At 47.7% G+C, this 22,788-nt stretch overlaps 1 protein-coding gene across 2 annotated transcripts; it reads left to right on the forward strand.

Annotated features, from left to right (window-relative positions):
• Positions 1-641: 641 nt before the first annotated feature.
• On the forward strand, positions 642-22,704 carry KANSL3 (KAT8 regulatory NSL complex subunit 3). Of its 2 annotated transcripts, none has more exons than XM_063311306.1 (21): positions 642-918; positions 1,136-1,306; positions 5,286-5,376; positions 5,601-5,786; positions 6,228-6,359; positions 7,176-7,292; positions 8,830-8,931; positions 9,078-9,149; positions 10,684-10,758; positions 11,032-11,189; positions 11,996-12,059; positions 12,295-12,498; positions 13,124-13,277; positions 15,107-15,286; positions 17,614-17,698; positions 18,192-18,349; positions 19,349-19,461; positions 20,031-20,253; positions 20,702-20,847; positions 21,147-21,302; positions 21,971-22,078. In XM_063311306.1, the coding sequence occupies exons 1-21, from the start codon at positions 701-703 to the stop codon at positions 21,971-21,973; spliced, it is 2,808 nt and encodes a 935-aa protein (XP_063167376.1). In that variant the 5' UTR covers positions 642-700; the 3' UTR covers positions 21,974-22,078. The 2 variants fall into 2 exon arrangements, with proteins under 2 accessions (XP_063167376.1, XP_063167375.1); XM_063311305.1 differs by having other exon boundaries at positions 643-918; positions 21,147-21,306; positions 21,971-22,704.
• The last annotated feature ends 84 nt before the right edge of the window (positions 22,705-22,788 follow it).

The raw sequence follows: 22,788 nt of genomic DNA on the forward strand, positions 1-22,788 counted from the left end.
CTAGCAGCTCCTGCAAGAACAGCACGTAGAGGCTGTGGCTCAGGGGGCTTTACTCAGCTTTGCCTGGTATGCTAGTTGTGGCTTTATCTGGAGCAGGAGGATCTTGTCACAGTGCCCTCATCATCCCCTACTTAGACTGCTGCAATGTTGTACGTGGGGTGCCTTTGAAGACCACTCAAAGGCTGCAGAGGCCCATATGCTAACTGGGGTTCATCAGCAAAAACACTTTACCCCAGTGCTGTGGGCCCTGTGCTAGTTCCCAGTGGCTCCCAGGTGCAATTTAAAGTGCTGGTGTTAATCTATAAAGCCCTGCATGGCTTGGCACCAAGTTACCTGCTGGACCACATTCTTCCATTGGGATTGGAATAGCCTGGGAGATTTTGATTTACCTGGGAGAAGCTAGTAGTGGTTCTCTGCTTTGGGAGCGGGGCAAGGCTCAGTAGCACTGCTCTTGGGGGGGGGGGTGCTGGTCCTTTGCAATGGTGTTCCAGTGGCATTTTATTTTGAAACTGCCAAGAGTCCTTTAGAATTGTAGTGGTCTACAGATGTGGTTAATGAATAAACAACTGTGGGCTGAGAGAACATGGCCCTAGCTTATGTCTTTTCATGCTACTTGCTCATTCTTTCTCCTCCCCTTCCAGATGGAATGATGCGAGGCTCTAAGAGCAGATTGTGCCATTGCTAAAGCAAAGACTGAAACATGTCTTATCGAGGGAATGAACGTGACTTTCAAACCTCAGCACGGAGGATGGGGACATCTCTGCTTTTTCAGCTGTCTGTCCATGAGAGGGAACTAGACTTGGTCTTCCTGGACCACAGCTATGCCAAGCCATGGAGTGCCCACCCTGATGCCAGTAATGCCCGTCCCACACGCCTGCTGTTTGTCACTCCCAGGCGACATCAGGATAATAGCATTATGTGAGTTCTCTTTCTTTCTCTGCCTTTCATGTGGAGCTGAAAATGGAACCAACGCTTGGGTAGACCATGTTGCAGATCTCCCTTTCTGCATATTTGGCCCATGTTATTTTGAGTACATATTACTTGTGTGTTGATTTTCTTCAGGGTTATAAGCCATTAAAGAGGAACGGATGGTTGCAAATGTTCTTTATCTTGAAACTGCGGTGTCTCTTTTCAGAGAGGCAGATGTTCCTATTGATGTAGAAACAGTGACACCTACACCTGTGCCCCTCTATGACAACCAGAAGGCCCGGACTGTGATGAATGAGTGTGAACGCCATGTGATTTTTGCCCGTACAGATACTGATACACCTCCTCCACCTGATGACTGGGAGGAGCATATGAACAGGTATAAACATGAGTGGCTGGAGGCATGGAAGAAAGTCTTTCTAAGCACTGGTGTTGTCTCTACCTCGGTGCTGTTTCTGACCCTGGATATAATTTGGGGTTATATAATATTAGACTTCATTTTGAAGATTCTTCTATTCATCTCAGATTATACTCTGAACTGTGCATAGTTATAACCACGTTAATGATCCATATTTCATGTAATAATGACAGTGTATGATGAGTAGCATATAATTCCAGTCATTATATAAAGCTACGCTAGACTGATAATGTGTAGTTTTATGCCATGTATTTATGTGAATGAACATGTATGCAAATGAAGGATTGAGACTCACTCAGCACAGTCCAAAGAGGATGGTTTAGTATTTTCATCCTCAACAGCAAGTGGAAAAGTAGCAGTAGGAAGAGTTTGAAGAAGACAACAACAAGGGTGGTTCCCAAAACCACAGATAGTTTCCATGTGAATTGATGAGGCAGTGGCATTTAAGTTGGAAATGTACCAGAAATGTGAGAAAAGTGCCAAGATAGACTGGTCAAGCCTTGTTGGGAGATAAGCATATGTGGGAACTGTAGTCCTGGGATGCCATCACATAGAACAAGCATTCTGTATCACTGTCCCACCGCAACTCTTGTGGTGCTCAAACCTAGCCTAGTTAGCTAGACTCTGAATTGGGAAGACGTGCAGGGGTACACGAACGAGTGGGGCTTTTGATGCAGCAGTGATCAGTAAAAGTTGTAAACCTGCTTTTGTTTTCGTGTGTTTGAGTCTGAATTAAAAAACGAATAGCACTGGAGGTGTCTTCCAGTCCTCAGTGTGAGAATCGTTTCTCAATTATTCTAGTTGTGAAATTACCAAGAAATTTTCAGGGGCACGGGTGTATTAGTCTTTTGCAACAAAAACAACAATATGTGCTCTAGCAATTTAACCTTTAAAGCAGTGAATGGCTTAGGATCAGGTTACCTGAAGGAGTGTTTTCTCCCATGTACACCTACCTGGACCTTGAGCTCTTCTAACAAGACCCTCTTCCGGATCCTGTCCCCCAAGCAAGGTAAGCTGGGTTTTTACAAGGGAAAGAGCTTTTTCTGTGATGGTGTCCCATTTATGAAATCCCCTCCTCAGAGAGGCTCAATTGGCACCCGCATTAGAATCATTTTGGTGCCAGGTGAAGACCTTTTTATTTTCCCATTATTTTCTTTAATCATATTCTAATTGTATTCATATTGTGTGAGATTTTGACACCTGCCTTGCTGCTGCCAATTTATATGGTATCTTTGTTTTGTATTTGATTTGACTTTGTTCAGTGTGTTTTAACTCAAATTGTATTGTTTCTTTTTTGGTGTATTTATTATAAACTGCCCAGAGAGCTTCAGCTATTGAATAGTCTAAGAACGTAAAAAATAAATAAATAACATTATTATTGTATAATGCTAGATTCTAGCCTGTAAAAGTTAAAGAGTTTGTTTTACAAAGGTGCTAGAAGTCTTGAGATTCATTTCCCTTCGGCGTGTGTGAAAGGGCTCACTCCAAATTCTGTGATTATTATTAGCCCTCACTCACTTGATTTTTTTAGAAAAGATGTCAGAAGAAATTATTTTAAGGGAGTATTTTCAATCTTTTTGCACCTTGTTTTACTGTTTTTAAGGGAGCTTTAAGGTGTTTCCCCCCCTTCCTGTTGTGCGCTGCTTTGGCGGCTTTCTAACAGGAAAAGTGGCATAAAAACATCAAGAAAAACGTCTCCTCCCTGTAACTGTGACCCTTTGAAGCATCTGTGATTTCACAGATGCAGTTTCTGGGCCTGCCCAGTGACTCAGGTCGGAGCGCTTCAGGGTGGGAGCGTTTTGTGTGAACGGTGGGACCCTTGCCTGCAGCTGTCTCCCGCCAGGCTTCAAAACAGTGGTGCCGTCCATTAAGGGAGAGGAGGCAGGTTATGTGAGATACAGGAGACTGTACTGTTCCTCCTTCATGATCTCTGTGATTCGCTTGCACGGGCAATCCCTTCTGGTACCAAGGGCCATTGCTCGGGGAAGGCTGGGCGGGGGGGGCCTTGCTCCCAGTGCTGGGGCCACAGCAGCAGCTCCCTTGATTTAGAGTGTCCCTTGGGGAACAAGATGTGAGGGCCCTGTGGGGCCCTGGTCTGGAAGCCCTCCTGTGTTGGCTACACCTAGTCCAGTGCCTCTCTGCAAAAGCACGGTAGGGAACTCCTGAGAGAGCACAAAGATGGGCAAGGTCTGCTGGTGGCAGGGAGGGTTTGCCACCAGCCCTCTTGCCTTGAGCAGAGCAAAATGCAGGAGGCACTGCTCGCCATTGGCTGAGGTGACGCGGGGTCTCTGCCCTTCAGAGCAGTGCTCGAATGGGGGCATAGAGGCTCCTCGCCAAAGGTTCAGGCTCTGCCATGTGGTGGCCCGAGATGAGGGCTCCCTGGGCGTGAATCACGGGGAAGACATAAGGAACTTCGCAACTGTCGGGTGGAGTCCAGCAGTCGAGGAGGCGGGTACTTGGTGGCTTTGGGGTAGGCTTGAGGGTGCAGATAGGCTCTCAAAATGGTGCAGAAAGGGAAGGCGGTGGCTCTTTGCTCCCTTGCCCCCCACCGCCCTGCCCTGCAGTCGAGCCCGTTTGGTGGCACTTCAGTCATGGGCCTTCTGCAACCCTTGCTCTTTGTCCAGGCATAGAACAGCCTGAATGTTCACCAGAAACGTTGGGTGATTGGCAGGCTTTGGGAGGGGAGGCACTGGGGCACATGGATGTACGAAATGTTTTATTATGCCAGCAGGAAACTCAGATTTGTTTCATATTAGCTGGTTTCTTGCTTGGAGATTTCAGTGCAGGAAAATGTGTGACACTCACACGAACACACACAGTACATACACGTGCAGCAAAATGGCTATCATGTTGATGATAGGCATGTACTTAGCCTCTGTCAGACCTTCAGTCAGAGACCCCATAACAGTGACAATATGTGGGCCTTGCCAAACTTCATACCAGCCGTGGCAGTAAATCCTCAGATTGCTAACCTCGCATTCCAGAATGTGGCTGTAGCAGAAGCCTCACAACCATGATGTGGCTAGACAAGTTGCTTCCTTACAGGCAGTACAGGAGTTATGCATATGGAGAAGAGCTGTCTCCTGTAGAATGCAGAAATTAAGCCCTTTATAAATGTTTACTACTAGGATTAAAATTCTAGTCTTTTCCTCCCACTTTTTCCATCAGAGGAAACATTGTTGTCTCTTACTTGACTAGAAGTAAGAAGCCTTGAAACTGGAAAATGTGTGCTCAGTGCTGAAATAATGGTTCTGTCTAACCCGGGAACTGCTGTTTATGCCACAGCAGCTGCAGCCCTTACAGTTACTTCCATGGTGGAAGAAATATGGAGCGTTAATGTACTAAATGAATCAGTACAACTTAATGCAGCTGTGCTACTTTGCAGATGGTATTTAAATAAAAAATTCTTTGCTGCCACCTACATGCACATGGCTGTGAGCGCCCTCTGTGGAGTGTGCATGCCTGCACAAACTCACACAGGCTGTGAAGAGGAGGCTGCTGCTTTAGGAACTGCTGCTTGGAGATGCCCCTTCCGCTTGGCAGGCACAGCCCTATCATCAGTTGGGGCAGGACAGTGGGAGTGCTTCACAGTCACTGCAGCAAGGTGCCAACAATGCCTCAAGGCGGTAGGTGCAGAAGAAGGACAAAGGGCATGTGAGGCCTGCTCTGTGAGGGGGCTCTTGTGGACTGGTTGAGGAGGTCTTGTGGAATGGCGGGGAGGTCACTTCAGGTTTAAACAAATCATAATCCCCCACATTCAGATGCACAGGAAACATGGGGTGTTTGAAAGTGTAAGCTTTCAGTTTCCTTGTCTTTGTGTGCAAAACAAGGGGAGAAGTGGATTTTCTGTTAGGTCTGATGTGAGCACAAGTTAGAGACTTGTAATGCAGTCCTGATCTCTTTGGGAGCCTGACTTTCTAATGGGATCTTTCCTTTACAGATCTGGCTGGACAGTGGCCCAAAACAAGCTGTTTAATAAGATTCTCAAAGCCTTGCAGTCTGACCGACTGGCCCGATTAGCTAATGAAGGGGTAAGAACTGCCCAGCTCCTGCTTGTTTTCCACCTCTCTGCCCTCATTTCAGCACTTGTAGCTGCCCAGCTGGGAGGTGCCAAAATGACAAAGCACGCACATGCTCTTTGTACTCCTGCATTTTATCCAGCTGAATCTGGAAGGCTCTTTCACCTCTAAACTTGGAAAGAAGGGGCCGTGACACCCTAGCTTACTGAGGGTCTTTCTTGGCTGCTTTTCACAAGGCGTGCAACGAGCCGGTGCTTCGAAGAATAGCAGTGGACAAATGTGCTCGGCGGGTCCGCCAGGCGTTGGCGAGCATCGGTTGGGAGGCCAGGCTGGTCCAGTGGCTTCACGCAACTTTGGTAGAGACGCTCAGTTTGCCAATGCTGGCCGCGTATCTGGATGCTCTGCAGACTCTCAAGGGAAAGGTGATGGGGGCAAGGCGCTTAGCAGTGGGTGGGTGGTTTCTCCATGCCGTCTATTTCAGTTCTTTCCTCTGTAAGGGAAATCCTCTCCTTTTTGACAGTAGAGCCTAAAGTGTCATTTCCATCCCCCTTTTGTCTTGTAACATGGAGGCGGAATTGATCGATGAGGGGAAGACGCCAACAGGAGGGTGTTAAATGTAGATGCGACACCCCAAAAGAAGGATTGAGGCCTCATAAGATCAGATGAAAAATGGTCTGAAGTCTGTGGTCAAGAGAGTGACCCTGTCCATCCCAAGAGAGTTGTCTCATTTTTTTTCCCATTTGGCAGAGCATAAAAATGATGCTAAAAAAATAAGGAGAGGGAGATATGTGCCAGCCAAGTCAAAAGTAGGTGGTTCAGAGAAGGGTCTGGACTCCCACAGCCTGTTTGTCACTGGGTTTCAGATTCCCACCCTGATTGACCGGATGCTGATATCTTCCACGACAAAGACGGGCGCGGCAGGTGCTGAGGCCTTGTCCCTCCTGCTGAAGAGGCCGTGGGATCCGGCCGTTGGCGTTCTTTCACATAACAAACCGGTAAGCGCACAGTGGGCCGGAAGAAAAGGAGGGCTCTAAGTTACACTGTTATTAATAAACAGCCAGTGATGATATGAACCATACTGTCCACGCAAAGTGCTCTCACGTAGTCAAATATACAAACCAAACAAGGATCAGTTCCTGTAAATTGTTGTTACTCTTTAAAACAGAGACAGGTAGAGGACAAAAGACTCCTTCGAAACAAATGTTTTGAAACCTGGTCCTGCCCTTTCTCAGCATTCTCCGGCAGCTTTGCACCCCTAACATACACTTCCTAGCTCCCCAGTTACATTGCTTTGGCGGGCCCCGTTTCCTTTGGGTCAGACTGGTGATCAGCAGAAGCACAGGACTCTGCCGCTGCAAAGGATGACCGGTTGTCCTAGAAGGTTCTCTTCTGCAGAAGCGGTGTTCCTGATTGGTCTCCAGAGGACAGATGAGGGAATTGATCTACAGGAGCAAGAAAGGCTGCATCTGGGAAGAGAGGTCCTCAGAGGTTAAGATATAGGAGACGGGATTGAAGGAGGCAGAATACCGCTAGAAAGATGGTTGCCTGCACACGCTCAGTCAGGGGACAGCAGTTTCTCTTGATTCAGCTCCTCAAAGGACAAAGGCTGTCCTGCATAACAGCAAGGTACAGCTGCTGGAAATTCATTTTAATGTTCAAAAAAATCTTCTAGCTGACAACTGTCATCAGTCTCAAAAATACAATCCCTAGAGCAGTGTCTGAGCATGAGTGAGGAAGAGGCTGGAACAGCTCAAAAGACAGCTTTCTGGTCTGTTAGCTGCAAGGTCTTTCGAATCTGTTGTTTTTTCCAGAGCAAGTTACCCGGTTCTCCCCTCATCTTACTGGCATCATCTGGACCCTCCAATTCCATGTTCCCCACTTCTCGGCGGCATCGATTCTGGCAGTCACAGCTCTCTTGTCTGGGAAAGGTTTGTGTGACTTTGGTGTCCTGAAACTGGGTCTTCCATCAGGTGCAGGCCTCTATTGGCAGGTGCTGGGAGGGAGGGAGGGAAAGCAAGCAGTCTCTGTGTGTGCAGGTAACCCTGGGAGGGGCACTTGCCCTCCCCGCCCGTCCATCTGCTGCCCAGACGTGGGAAACCGAAGCGAGAATCAGCCGGCTGTCCTCTTCCTCCAGCAGCAGAATAGCTCGGGGCAGCCCTGCCCAGTTGGCGCTGGAGGCACGTGACACTTTTCTCCTCCCTCCTGCTGGGGATGCCCTCGGTTTTCCTCCTCAGCTGCAGCATGGGCTGATTTGCGGGAGGCAGAGAGTGGCAGAAACCCAAGGCGTTGGAGGAATCAGAAGCCAGCTTGGCAGGCCATCAGCAGGGGGCAGCTGTGGCCAAGACGGCCTTTGCCCAAATTCGCCCGGGGTGCCAGTTTCTCCCATAGCCAGGCCGGGAAGCCCTTGTGGTGCCATTCATGCTTTGGTTACCTCGTACTTGGGCTACTGCAGTGCACTGTACATGAGTCTGCCCCTGAAGACCGCTTGGATGCTACATATTTATTTTATTCAATGTATTTGTCCACCCATCTCAAACAAGTGACTGAGTGGCTAACCACAATTTAAAGAAAAACATTAAAAAACACCAGAAAGTACAAAATCGACAGTTGGCAGCTGAGATAGAAATAACAACAGAAACAACCATCAGTACAGCCATTTCACAAGCTCCAGCTGATACTCGACTCCCAAGCCCAGGAGCGCAGCCCTGTCCGCAGGCCTCTGGTCTCGGGGGGCATTGAGGGTCCCAGGGCAGGTGCCCTGGGAGAAGAGGCTTTCTTCTGGGGCTCCACCAGGCGGTCCTCTTTAATGCTGTGGCACAGGCAGCCTTGAGCAGGCCACATTGTGCCCGTGTAACACTTCTGCTTCATGAGCTGCACTGGCTGTGCAATTCGTGCTGTTGATGGCTAGAAAGCCCTTCGCAGCATGGGCCAGGTTTCTTGAGGGACTGCCTCCTCCCAACTGTCTCTGCCCATCCTCCAGATCTGGCAGAAGGGCCCATCGATTGCACAGGGTCACCTAGTGGGGCCCGGGAAGCAGGCCTTCTCTGTCATGGCACCTGCTGTCTGGAACAGCACTCTGCCAGCGTTCCTACAGCCCCCGCCCTGGCCCTTTTTAAGCAGGCCCTTAAGACCTGGATCTGTCCCCAAGCCCTGGGCCAGAGCGGGCGTTAGACTCCTTGTAAGATGCTTCAGTTGTTTGACGGATCGTTCTTTTTCTGCAGACTATCTTTTGGATTATATATATTTTGTCTTTCTATCACTTTTTACTGTTGTATCCTGTAAGCTGCCCAGACTCATACACAGACTGGGGCAGCCTATAAGCTTGATAATTAAACAAATAAGGGCAGGCAGTGAAGGTAAATGTAAAAGCCAGTAACAGACCTGATGAAGAAGCAGGGCTTCAGCTGAGAGGCACGGAAACATTACTGCTGACTCTGATGGTTGTTTCTCCTTTCGAGCTCGCAGGTGATCCCGGTTGCTACCCACTTAATGAACAATGGCAGTGGAGTTGGGGTGTTGCAGTGCCTGGAACATATGATTGGCGCCATGAGAGGCAAAGTACTGGAGGTGAGATGGGGGTACCGCATTCTGTCCTGTTAATTCAGATCTGTTCCCTTGGTGCGTCTTCATTTGTTATTTCAAAGTAAGCTTCTAACTGCGATCTTTAAAAAGGTGGACCTCAGTGGCTTGGCTTCTCTCTCCCCCCTGCATAGATCCACAACCACTTCTCTCACAAGCCGGTGATCCTGATGGGATGGAACACTGGAGCTCTGCTAGCCTGTCATGTAAGTATCTTTGCTGCCTTTTCTCCTGTTCCTGGGCTGGTTGCCCTGTCCCCACCTATGCATTAGCAGAATTACTTGGGGCACAGTAATACTGACCACACAGTATGCCTTCAGAATTAACAGTCACAAGAAAAAAATGGCACGCTGCCCAAAAGTCTTCATGATGGAAGTAATCAGTCTGCTGCCATTTTTAAGGCACATCAGACCAAGAAGTTAGTTGATACGGCTAGTCCTTGACTTAAGATGGCAATCTGGACAAGAATTTCCATTGCTAAGCGATGCGGTCCTAAAGCGCGACCGCATCACTTAGCGACGGCAATCCTTGCAGTCCCGGTTGCCATTGTCAATCAGATCCCACAGTCATTAGGCGAGGCAACTTCCTGCTGGCTTCCCACAACCAAAGTCAGTGGGGAAGCTGGCAGGAAGTCTCAAGTCCCAGACCGGCAGGTAAATAAGGGGCTGCAGCTGGGTGGGGGAGGGAGTGAGGGCTGTGTGCAAGAGGTGCAGTGTGGGTTGGGGAGGGTGCGCGGGAATGTGGGGAGGTGTGGCGAGGGTTGGGAAGGCTGCGTGGGGATGTGTGAGTGGCCGGTGCGGCGCAAGGACAGAGGGGCTTACAGAGGATGTGTCACGTTCACTGTTTCAATGTGCACTGTACATCGTAACGTTTCACATGCCATGGCGCTGACGCGCGTTTCTGTTTGGGAGGGAGCTGCTGTGAGACCTTGTACCAAGCTCTGTATGTGAAATCAGTACAATGGAATGTGTTTGGGTTATCTTCTCTGCTCAAGGACTTTTCCCGCAGACCATCAGAAGCCGTTAGGAGCACCTGGGATTGTGAACTTGAGAAGATTCTATGGGCGGAGGGATTTCATTTGCACCGAGAGTTTTTAGTTTGAATTTGGTGCGCTTTCATCATTCTCAGCTTTCTCTGTGATCCTGCATGCTATTCTTTAATAAATCAGATATCTTTGAATTCCTACTCATGAGTCTGATGGTATTTTAGTATAGGCAACCATTACAGGATGCACGGGTGGGGGAGACTCAGCCCAGTGACTTGCAACCTTCCCTGCCGGCTTCCCCAATGACTCTCTTTTTCTCTTGTTGCCCAACAGCTATTGTAATACAAAATGGCAATGGAGTGGGAGCATTTAGACGTTTTGTTAATTATAAAAGTGGTTTCTCACCAGCTGCCTCTTGGCAGCCATTGCCTCTTCCCCCAAGTGGTACAGCATAATACACAAGGCAGGACAAACCAGAGGATCTAGTCTGCAGTCTGTAGGTGAGCTTATGACACATGTCCCTGCCCTTCACCGCCCCTGAGTAATCATAAGGCCCTATATCAGAATTGTCATGGGGAGTCTTGAATTTGCTCTCTGTTTTCCTCCAGAGGCTAAACAACGGTATTTGGTTGCAGAAACCAGTATTTGGTTGTATTTGCTGGCCACTTCTGGTCCAGGGCATGTGGATCTGCAGCACTACCATAGAGTCATGCCACCTTGTAGCAAGCATCAGACCCTTTTGTTTCCCCATCCAGGTTTCTGTGATGGAGGATGTCACTGCCGTTGTGTGCCTTGGATTTCCTCTGTTAACGATAGATGGACCCAGAGGGGTAAGAATGCAATGGGGGCCAGAAAGAAATCTGCCTCTATATTGGTATGGCTGGGGTGGAATGTTGCTGATTACAACACTTTTAATTTCTGTTTTTAATAACATTCCTTATTTTGCTATTTTATCGTCTGTGCTTACATTTCCAACCTCGTACTGAACTGCTCTGCAGGTTGTCTTCCTCCTTTTATAAGACAAATACTGAGATACCTCATATTTGCTGTAACGTCTTCTGAAAATCAGAGTGGACATAGCCTGGTTTTGTTTTGGGGAGCAGGATGTTGATGACCCGCTTCTGGACATGAAGGCACCAGTTCTCTTTGTGATTGGTCAGAACGCTCTCCAGTGCAACACCGAAGCAATGGAAGATTTCAGGGAGAAGCTTCGAGCTGAAAACAGCCTGGTGGTGGTCGGAGGAGCTGACGATAATCTCAGGTGCGCAGGGTGAGGGCAAATCACCTCCTCCTCCTCCTCCTCCTCTCTGGTGCCTTGAGAGAATGCTGCGTATTGATTCTACAGGTAGCCCGTTCCCAGAGAACATAGCTTAGTGAGTGACAGGCACAGAAAGTGCTCTTACTCAAGAAGTCTCAGTGGTCCTCTTAATTTCTCTGGTATCAGCCCTTAGTTGAATTTCATAAAAATTTGGGGAAATAAACTAGGAAGGAAATGGCTCACAAGAATATGAGGGGCGTGCAATGCGGAACTCAACTTGCACAGTAGAAAGTGGTGGTGATGGAAATAATATAGTTCTGCAGTGCTAGTTTCTGTTTCTGTGAAAAATAAGTGGCCCTTCCAGTCGTTTGTGTGCATGCGCACATGGGTCCAGGTGAGAATCGTCTACGCAAGTTGAGAGAGACGTCAGTAACACTAGGCTGTCTGTCTGAGTTGCCCACTGCTACGGGCTCTCTGATGGAGAATGGTGTCAGGAAGCAGGGAGGGATGATGGAGAGGAGAGAGCCCTGAAGAAGGAACGTGACAGCCGATGTAAAAGCATCAGCTTAGCCTGGCGGGGATGAGGAGGAAGAGACTCAAGATTGCCCCCCACCCCATCTGTCTTTGGTATAAGAAGGAGGGAGAGAGAAACTGTCAGGCTTTCGAGAATCCGTTACTAGACTTTATAACAAGGTAGAGTCCTTGTGGTGTCTGTTTCCTGAAGGTCTTCCTTGAAGGGCTGACAGATGAAGATAAGGAGAAGGAAGTTAAATATCAATCAGATGTTGACAAACTGTTCTTTTTAATAGGATAAGCAAAGCCAAAAAGAAGTCGGAAGGCTTAACCCAAAGCATGGTGGACAGGTGCATTCAGGTGAGTAGTTTCCTCTTCTCTGTTCGTGTGAGGTCACTCATTGCTTGAACTTTATTCTCCATCAAGCTGATGAGGCTTCTCCTCTTCTTCTGGGACCCAGGAGTGTCTGCACAGACCTGCAGCTTTTCTCTTGGGGACATCTTTGATTAGCTGTGTGATCTCAGTGATTGGCTGGCTTTGCAGAATCACCTCTCTACGGTCTGTGAAAAGATGAGGCTTCTTGTTCCCTCTGTAGGACGAAATAGCTGACTTTCTGACAGGAGTGCTTACTCGAGCAGACACCCACTCAGGCTCTGATCCTCGGGACCTAGACATGGAGAAAAAGAAGAAAGCAGCCCGGGATGTGGGTAGGCGGGATCTGTCCTTTGACCTGCCAGACAGAAACAGCCGGCCAGCCTCTCCAGCAGCCAAGATTCCGGCTTCACCTTCCGGGTCAGAGGTGAGGGAATTGACGGAGAGAAGAGGGAAGTAACAAACAATAATTGGGAAGGGGAAATAAACCATGTGTCTCTTTCCCAGCCACGAAGCAAATCCTGGCTAGAAGATAGTTGTCTGTGAGATTCCTTTTTCTTGTGATCTTAGTTTTATCCTGCAAGGTTCTCCAAGTGTCAAGGTGGTGTTTGTGTTCCTGAAGCAGAGGCATCCAATTGGCTGCAGCTGGAATTCACTAAATTTGGGGTCTGATCCAGCCAGATTGTTTTTCTGTAGCTTTTACTTGGAGAGGACCCCATTCTGAGTTCCTTACAGATTGCATGGTAGTGTGGAAATGAAAAATCCAGTGAATGCGTGTGGTGAATCTTGTAGCTGGGGAAGCAAACGTTTCTGTGCCTGGCACATATTTTGATATTTGACTGAAGGTCCAGCATCTCTGGCTGGACCATCAGGCTGCCTTTGGGAAGATGCTCATTTTGAGCTCTGCTGTCCAGCTCTGGCGTTGCCTCTGTGGGATGCGGCTGGATGAGCAGGGCTAGGACATGGACAGAGGGGGTGGGTTGGTGAGAAGGAGCCTTTTCCATGTGCTGCCGATAATCTAACAGCCTGGGGGCTCTCCTTTCCTTTCCCAGGAGTTTTCCAGTGTCTCCAGCAGCCCTGCCTCCAGTCCGAAGGCTAAAATGGCAGCGTCTTCTCTTCAGAAATCCAGCCAGGTTGGTGCCAGCCAGTTGCTGAAAAGGTCTATGCAGCGGACGGAGGGAGCTGTGATGCACAAGCAAGCCCAAGGTAAGCCCGAGACCCTGTTGCGGTGCTGCGGATGCGCCATCCCCAGGTCCGTCTAGTCCCTGCGTTGGTCTGCAGGCAGCCTTCAAATGGGCTCCCTTCTCCAGCGGGATCCTAGTGACAGCTTGGGAGCAGAAGCCCGGTGGCAGAAGGTAGGCAGAGCCAAATACCCCTTTGGCCTAAGCACCCTGCCTGGAGAGAACTGCTTCCCCCACTGATTTCTTTTCACTGCCTGTCTTGGAGCAGAGGTGGGTCTGCCCTGCTGGTCTGCTTTTTTCTGAACATTGTAAAGTTGGTTAGGTTTTTGTTTTGTTTTGTTTTGTTTTGTTTTGTTTTGTTTTGTTTTGTTTTGTTTTGTTTTGTTTTGTTTTGTTTTGTTTTGTTTCGTTTTGTTTATCTAATTTGTCAACACCCATCTCCTCCCAACAGAGGGACAGGCTTGAGGGTATGATGACAGGCATGAAGATAATAATCAAGAAGACTTCCTGAATAAGCAGAATTAGTTAAACGGCATGCTCAACAAGATGGGAGACCTCTCCTTTCTGTTTGATTAAATATAGTCAGAATTAAAACAAAAACAAAACCCTTAAGACACAACAAATTCTGTGGTTTTCCCTTATTCTTGAGGGAGATGGTAAGCTTCTGTCAAGACGTGGAGTCACTCCTTAGTGGGAAACCCATGAGTTACGTCTTTGTTGCCTCTTTCTCTTGTTAGTCCCCTTGTGTGTCAGGATGTTTTCCTGACTGCCCTAAATATTTGTCTCGGTTTTAGATGGATGTGTATCCTTCCTGTCCATCTAATCACTTGCTTTGTTTTAAATATCAATCACGTTACAAATACAACATGTAAGCTTGTTTGGGCCTCTAGATTTTGTTTGTATGAGACGTAGAACCTTAATAGCGCACCCCGAAAGGACTGAGTTCGGTGCAACTCACATCGGAGGAAGTGGTCGGGGCGCTCTGAAATGGCACGGAACACAGTTGGTTCTTGCTAGACTGATCCCCAGAAGAGCCAGAGAATCCTGTCTCCGCCCAGTTTGTTCCTTGATTTAACTGGGAGAGAGCTCTTATTTACGACTTTAGAGGTTTGGAACGTGCCTTCTCTTTATTAACCCTGCGTATAGTATAGTGAAGAAGAATTGCTTGTGCTGTGCTCTGAAGGTGAGATATCGAAAGATGTCAGGAGAAGGAATCCCAGACAGCTCGTTGTGCTGAAATCAGTAAAAGATTAGGACTGGGCTCTAAGCACTGAGCTACTTGCAGTCCAGTGCTCAGGGTCTGTAATGGCATCTGATATGTTCATCACAAAACTCTGTATGTGTGGTGTCCCGGGTGCTCCCTGAGCCTGGTTCTTTTCTTGCAGACGTTTCGTTGCCAGGCTAGGCAACGTCTTCAGTGCGAGGGGGGAGGGGGCCCTGCTCTCTGTTTACAGACCGTGACTCGCCCTGCTTGTGTTGGTGGGGGTGTTGCTCTCTCCCTGGGAGTTCCTTGACTGGGCTGCTGTTTGCTGCTGGGTTGATGGCCTGAGTTAACCGTTCCTTGGTTAGGGTACAATGTAGTGTTTGTTCATCTGTTCTCTGTGTGTGTGTGTTGACCATTAGTCTCTACCCTTCACTAGAACAGAGCACTTCCCAGGAGGTTGTTGTTCATGTGACTGATTTCCTCTGTAAAAACAGCAGGGATTCTGAAGGCAGAGATGTGGAGTCCTGGTGCTTCCTGGTGTGAACAGCGTGAAAGAGGCTGCTGATCTACCCAGGGCAAGGACCTAGGTACAGGCCTGTTTCAGATGCCCTCCATTTTCACTCATTTCTCCTGTATCATCCTCTCTTCAGAGCAGTCACCAGATGCAGGAGAGAAAGAAGAGCTGCGAAAGCAGCTAAAGAGACACCAGGCCCCCAGCCCTACCCAGGGCAGCAGATCTTCCAAGCGAGCCAAAATAAAGGTGACCATCGTCTCTCACGGAGAAGCTGCTGGCCCCGGAAATGGCACATCCTTGGATGGACCACCAGAAAGTGAGTCCCGGCAACCAGAGCCACTTAAAAATATCCAGGGGTGGGCAGTGAAGAAGATAAAGAAGGGCATTCGAGTCACCAGTATCCCAGGTTATGCTTTGTACTGGTCAACTGTAAGCAAAGCAGGTTTATTCTAGTGGCTGGAGGGAACTGGCATAGGAAGCTCCTGGAATCCTGTGTTCTCCAGCCTGCAGAGACTTGGTGGTGAGGTTTTTCTAAAGAATACTTTAATATTATAATTAATGAGCATTTCTTAGCTGCAGTTTTGATTTTGTCAAATATTGTAAACACAACCTGACCTTGCTATCTTGAAATACTTTCTGAAAGCAGGCATGTTTAAAACCAGAGGTCATGAATGTGTAAAGCATAAGTGTAATGATGTAACTCCTTGCAAAGACAAAGGGACAGGTGGCATAAACATTGCAAAAACTGAAGTTTTTTATGAATTTTGATTGATGAGAGGTATGTTATGGCTCAAAGGGTCTTGCCTGATTCTGGAAGATACTTCTGAACCTATTACCCTCTCCACGATGTGTGTGGTGAAATTACGTTTGTGTGTTGTGAGTTGCCATTCCCTGATCATGTGGTGAAGGTGATTGATGGACGGCAGAATGAAACTCCATGGAAACTGCCTGAGTTTTTAAAAACTCTGATAGTTGATCTAGTTGACTTTCAAGTTTGTTTTTTTTCCATGGCCAATAGAAATAGGTTTCCCAAAGGTAACATGCCAGCATTTCCCCCCCAGGTTTTCATTCTAGAAGGATAAGCATTTCCATGGACTCTCTCAGTATTTCCCACTGGAAAAATCTTTGTTTTAGTAAGAGTTTTGGTATAACTTGCTTTTGGATGTGGTTAGCAGTTTGCTTTTCAGACCACAGGATTATTTCCCAAACTGTTAAGTGATTAGAGTCTTTCCAGCTTGTTTGCCTCTGTCCTGCCTTAGGCACGAAAGCCGGCTGGGTGACCTTGGGCCAGTCGCTCTTTCTCAGCCCAACTCGGTGCAAGGTAGACTAGCCTCCTCGTGGTGCACCCCGGGCAACGTGACTTGTCATGTCTACACATCTGGCTGCTGGACCTCACAAGGATTTCCCAGCAAGAAAAGCAGCATGAACACCAAACTGCTATGCCATACGATAAAAAAAGCTTGTCTGCCTTAAGTGAGATCAGCAACAGTTTTGATAGATTTCCTTCTAATTGTTGAAAAACACTATTAAACAGTATTGATAATACATTTCAAAGGACCCAAATGTGTTTGGGGATTGCATAAACCGTATCAGGGTGTAAGAACTTGGTAGATGTGTCTCTTGCAAGTTCTGCTGGCCCAAGTGTTGGGTTTAGCTGCAGCTCGCTGGACAAGCAGTCAGAAGGGTTAATATCTGACATGGCTGGACCAAGTACGGAGCTGGTCGCAGCTGTAAAGGAATGCAACCTCTGGCGGCAGTGGTGGCAGCTGGAGCAGTTGCATACCATTGGAGGGTAATTCTGGGTGAGGTTAAGGCTTTGGCATTGTTTCCACCCTTCTACAACAGCCCTTCATGTGGAGCAGGACTGAATAAATCCACCTCAGCACACTGGGACCTGGAGACTTCCAAAGCTGTAAAATATTATATTTTTGAAAATCTCCCTTTGGTTAATTCAACAGTAGATTTTTTTTACTGTACAAATTAACTAATTTGTATTTGATTACTGAAGCATAAACTTAATCAGCTTTGAAAGTCTCAACTTCTTTTTTTAAAAAATGTAATTATCCAAACTTTATTTCTCTTTACAGAAAATAATGAAATACAGAAGTAAACTTGAACCAAACAAGAATTCCCTCTTACCATACGTGGACAGGAGGAATGAGCAAGACAATTTTTCATTTGTATCCAAACACTGCAATAAATATATAATTTTAACTCGCTTCTGTTCCTGTGTATTTTATAAATATTTTAGGAGAATGCTGACGAAGTAAAACAGATTTAAGACAAGTCCTGCTGTGAATGACTGACTGATGAGAAGCGGTGTTCAGGGGCAGAGAAATAAAATGCAAAAAGCAGTGATAGAAGTAGGGCTGCTGAGTTTTACCCATGAAGGCAGGGATTGAGCTTAACTTATTTTCTTACTGTAAAACAGCTGAAGTTCCATGTGTAAATTCTTTGGCACCTGCTGGGTAAGCAGCAAGGTATTGTGGCCTTTTGTGCCTTTTTCACAGTCATGACAGTTATGAACTGCTTGATGAACGTAGATCTTTTTTCCCAATTTCTTCCTACATATTGTTAGAATGAGACTGATTTTGATGTGTTAGGAGTACCTGATTCTTCTTAATCTATGCTTTCATTTTACAGTAGCTGCAGGAAAGCCTGTTGCTGTGACCTTGGGACAGACGATGGCTGGTACAAAAGAGGTGACAGGATTGCTTGCTCCCTCAACGTGAGTATCTGCAAACCCATCAGAGTTGCTGGTTTAGATGCCTTTAAAGGGAAGGCTGACTCTGTTCTTGATGGCTCCTTAGGCTACCTTCAGATCAGAATCAATAGACCCAGCAGAGCAGTCGCTGAAAAGCCTTTCTCCCCTGGTGGTGGGCTTTCAGGGAGCATCTGCCTGGGCTCCAGTAGGAACTGATGATGATGATGATGATGTCATCTGCCTTTTATTAATGGGGTACTGGCCTGATCCAGCAGGACCCTCCTTTGTTTTTAAGAGAGGTACATGTGATGTGTGAACTGTGTCTAAACTGGCACTTAACAGAAGAAATGCTGCAATCCAACTGAGTAACTGAGGAGATGCCTAAAGAGCAGGTGATCCAGCTGCCTAATACAAACAGCTCATTTGTGCAAGGAAGTGTGTGTGTAATCCACCCGGCTTAACTGCCTCAGACCAGCTTTCCAGCTCAGGTAACCTCATTTCCTTTTTCATTTTCTAGGTCAAGTCCTGCAATGGACAGCCCCTCCTCTGTCAGTCCCACCCCCTCTGCTACAATCCCCAGCAACACAGCTCCTAGTGCTTTCCATGCTCTGCAGAACAGACTCGTGGCCAGTGGCGCCCCTTGCTTGCCGGCCCAATCCACCAGTGTTCTCCCAGGTAACTGCTGGCTGTGATTCTGTCAGGGAGAGGCAGCCCTCGGGGACGGGGGGATATAGGAAGGCTTCCTTGTCTTTGGCTAGATTTGGGCAGTGCTCGGCCACGCTGGCATTACTGGCATAGTCGCAATGGAGCAGATGCGTATCTTTGTTTGAGGTCTGCTTATTCTAGCTATCTTATCCTCTGTCTGTCTGTCACATTTATATAGCTGCCCATCTCATGTAGTGACTCTGGGCAGCGTACACAATAAAATAATCCAAATAGATAAAATCAATTAAAAACACAACTAAAATAAATTAAAGAGATAAACAAGGTGGCAAAAAGAGCATACAGAGAGTGCATTCCAGTTGTGACCAATCTTGTAACCATCTAGCAGGCTCCAGTCTATCATGGGATCCCCAGGCCAGTTGACAAAACTGTTTTGAGGGCCTTCTGGAAGACCAACAGGGTTAGGGCCAGCCTTACCTCGGGGGGAAGGATGTTCCACAGAGCGGGGGCCACGGCAGAAAAGGCTTTCCCCCGGGTCCTGCCCAATGAAACTCTGGCCAACAGAACCTGTAACATGCCTCTTCTGCCGGACCTGGTGAGACGGGTACATGTAACCGAGGAGAGGTGGTCCCTCCTACATCTTCTGTGTTGTGCTTCCAAGTAAATGAAAGTTGGAAACAAAATCCTCAATTAAAACTCGTAGTAACAAATATAGCAGCAAATCAAATATGACCAAGGTCAGAATAAATAAAGGAGAGTGAATAATTTCACTGTGGCTTGCGGGAGTGCGGGCACCAGATGATCCACCCAGGCAAGAGCATTCCAGCGGCAGTGCCCCATCCAAGAAGCTCTGATTCCATTTCAGAGGGACTTGAAAGCAAGTGTGGATGTGCTTCAGACATAATATCCCAGTGAATCAGCTGACACACCTTTGGATGGCCCACGTCTAAAGGAGCTCTTGAATTTCCTGATGTTTCTTCTGTTTCTTACTTTCCTTGGGTTTCTCTTTAGGGGCAGCTTCAGCCAGCAGCCTTCTGCAAGGATTGAGCTTCAGTCTGCAAGACATCAGCCCAAAGCCTGCTGCTCTTCCAGCCAGTGTTGCTGCTGCTGGGCCCTTGGCACAGGTAGGCAGCAGAGGCAGCACAGGTCCAAGGGCAGTGGCTGTGCCAGCTCGCAAGAGTCAATTGTTAAGCTACAACATCCAGTGCACCGATTGGCTGTTCCACAGCTAGCAGTGGGGCAGTGGCAATGGAGCCAGCAGAGCCGTTTCTTAAACCAGCACATCGCTGCCCAAGGGGGCCTGGTCTTCAGTTGGTGGAGAATTAGCATTTTGATAGAACATAGAAGCATGAAATAATGGGCAGAGTCTGATTTCAGCCATGCAGATTTGACCATGCAGAAAGCTGAATGTGACTCTTGAGAGAAGGGGAGATTAAGGAAAGTTATAATTGGGCTCCATCCTCTCCAAGGATGGAGGTGGTTGAGGGCTCCTTTCTCTTCATTCTGGAGAACGTTTTTATTCTTACATTTTACAGGGTGCCCATACATTGCTTTGTTGGACCAGTTGGCTAGGCATGATCTGAAGACCTGAGCATGACAGACTAGACAGGCATTGCTTTTATCTCTTGGATATCCTAAGAGGATAGAGAAAAATGGTTCTTGTTGTGACCTGTTCCTCTTTCCCACCTTGCAGAACTCAGCCTTGAAGACCTCAGCAGCACTCCAGAGCCTAAGTACCATCCCCACCAGTGCAGGCACCATTGTTCGAACAATCCCAGTTGCCACGTCTTTATCATCACTTGGAGCCTCGGCTGGTGGGAAGCCCACCACCATTCATCAGCTGCTTACGAATGGGGGGCTGGCAAAACTTGCAAGTAGCCTCCCTGGTTTGGCTCACATCTCTGGTCAGGGGGCAGGTAAGACTGCAGCTGCATGGACAGACCAAGGAATAGTTCTGGGTGATGCTGATAAGGCTGATGCCTGATTTCATGTCTCAGTGGCACAAACAATTTGGGAAGAGAATCAGTGTAGGGCAGCAGCCAAAGTGTTGGGAGTTGAACCCAACCCAACCCAGTTCCACCAAAGCTTGCCTGGTAACCTTCAGCCTTTTACTGTTTTGTATGGACTCGCCTCACAGGTTTAATAAAAGTCATACCATCTGGGGTGCCACGAAGATAGAGTAAGGTACAGTTGCAACGTTTGTGATTGAGGCCCAGTCTGGGAAATTCCATGAAGCATACCATCTTCATATCCAGCTGGGGGTAGTTGTTGGGAAAAGCTGCTCAACAGCTGGTTGGAGCTGCTCATGCTTTGCTGGAATGGGTGTTTCAGGGCCCCCAGTAACTCTTGCCTCCTCCTCACCAGGCTTAAAGGCCCCAGCCACTATCACAGTGACCCTCCGGGGACAGGCCAGTCGAGCCACTGCTCTCAGCCAGACAGCCATGGGGGCTACCCAGCCCCAGTTGGAGGAACAGACGCAGCTGCTACTGCCCCCACCACAGCTGCCCCAGGTAACGTGAGTGACAGGATGATCTGCAACCCTGGCAGGGAGGGATCTACCTTGTGCTTCATTCAGAGGGGATCAGGGGCATTCAGCATCCACCTAGAGGCTTAACTCTTGATGGCCATAGGCTGATTCAGTGAAAATCCATATTTTCCTCTTCTGGCTACAACTTGCTGTGATGAGAGAAATATATCCGTTCTGGCTATGAGGCATTGTCTTGCTTTGTGCTGACTGCAGTGTTCTTTTGAACAGACTGTCATTTTAATAGCCTCCATTTCAGTTCCTTGTGCCTGTCCCATTTTTCAGGTTGCAGATAGTGCAGCTGGGAATCTGGCCTGCCCAGCTTCCAGCCCCATTCATCCCAGCAAACGGTTGCCTCAGCTGGAACTTGGCAAAACCCAGAGTGCCGAGAGACTTCCTGCTGATCCTGCATCTCAGCCATCCTCAGCCACATCACTGTCTGTAGGTGAGAAAGAGTGACGGTCCTGGCTTTTTTCCCTTCGTACGGGAGAGCCACCAGTGATCAGATGTATCTCACTGTTAAGCAGCGCACACACCCAGCCCTGCATAGCTGCCCAGGAATAGAGGGTGGGTTCTTCTGATTTTGAATTGCTGGTTTATGTAACACGTTGGATCAAACATCAACTTTCTTGACAGCTGCTCCTTCCCAGATTACACCTGTAGTGACTAGCGTGTAATCTTCATCCATTGGTGGGGAAACTGTGCCTCTCCAACTTCTGTTAACCCCAGCCAGCATCACCAGGGTGGAGTGGAATCCTGGCATTAAACAAACTATGTTTTATAAGCAATCTTTGTATTTATGTATTTTTGAGAAAGGGCCAAAAATCCTGGAGTGTTTACTGTAACTTTCATGATTTTTCTTGAACCATTGCCACATTTACAGGTTCACCAAATTATGAGAATAAAGACACTCAGTTGTTCGAGGGTAGATTAGAATGTCTGTCTGATTTGAAGCTTGCTAGCAGAGGAGAGAGAACCATTTTTCAGTTTGGGGAGATTTTTCTGAGGAATCTATGCCTATGATGCTAAGCAAAATCCAGGAGCTCAATTATAGGAGTTGAATATTCAGCATCATCTGAAACATCTCCCTTGTCCTTCTCCTTGTCCAGTAACTACCACAAGCCCCATGAAGACCCTCTATGTGATGTCAGATGCCAAACTGTCTGCACTCACAAAATCTGTCATGGCAGAAGCTGCGTCTGTACCCCTGAAACCCACAGCTGTCCAAACAACTGCTGCTGCTTCCTCTACCTCTTCCTCCTCCCTTCCTGAAGTTGTGACCTTTGCCACCTCCACCACAACCAGCACACCGTGCAGTCTGGGGCATTCTAAAGTGGGACCTGTTTTGCAGACAGCATCCAAGACAGTGATACTCACATCTACACTAACAGCTATGAAGACTGACCGAAGCCTAGGACAGAGAGGGGAGAAGATGACTCTGCCCAAAGGGCATGAACTTGGGTCTCTGGAAACTCTGGGCAGAGTACCATCTGTAATGGATGACAGCAGTACCATCATCCACACCCGGGAGAGTCTCACAAGCAGACACTTGCTTCCACAGGGCATGTTGCCCACAGCAGCTGGCACCACCCTCATTACTTTGAGCAGCAACCTGGCTGGCTCCTCCATCATCCCCACAGCTGGGCCAGCCCTCAGCCAGAAGCCAGGACATCCCACCATTTAACTTATTTTTGGCTTTACCGTGGAAGGAAAAATTTAGGGTTCAGCTCTATCATTCCTGACTTCCATGACAAGAGGACACATTTTTGGTTCTTTGTCCCTTTTAATAAACTTTCTCTATGTAGCATCTTTTAAGTGTTCTATAAAAGACTGACCTATTTTTCTCAAGTGTTCAGTACAGGCTAGATGCTTCTATTTGGAGTTGGTACAGTGGATATAAGTGTACATAAGGGAGGTATAACAATTT

Source organism: Candoia aspera, chromosome 9, assembly GCF_035149785.1.
Source record: "Candoia aspera isolate rCanAsp1 chromosome 9, rCanAsp1.hap2, whole genome shotgun sequence".
NCBI lineage: Eukaryota > Metazoa > Chordata > Lepidosauria > Squamata > Boidae > Candoia > Candoia aspera.

Excerpts from the sequence above, each read along its gene's own strand:
- KANSL3 (XM_063311305.1), top strand. The coding sequence starts at position 701 with ATGTCTTATCGAGGGAATGAACGTGACTTTCAAACCTCAGCACGGAGG. Across the intron at positions 6,360-7,175 it reads TTCTTTCACATAACAAACCG|AGCAAGTTACCCGGTTCTCC; the intron begins GTAAGCGCACAG and ends TGTTTTTTCCAG. Across the intron at positions 19,462-20,030 it reads CTGCTGGGCCCTTGGCACAG|AACTCAGCCTTGAAGACCTC; the intron begins GTAGGCAGCAGA and ends CCCACCTTGCAG.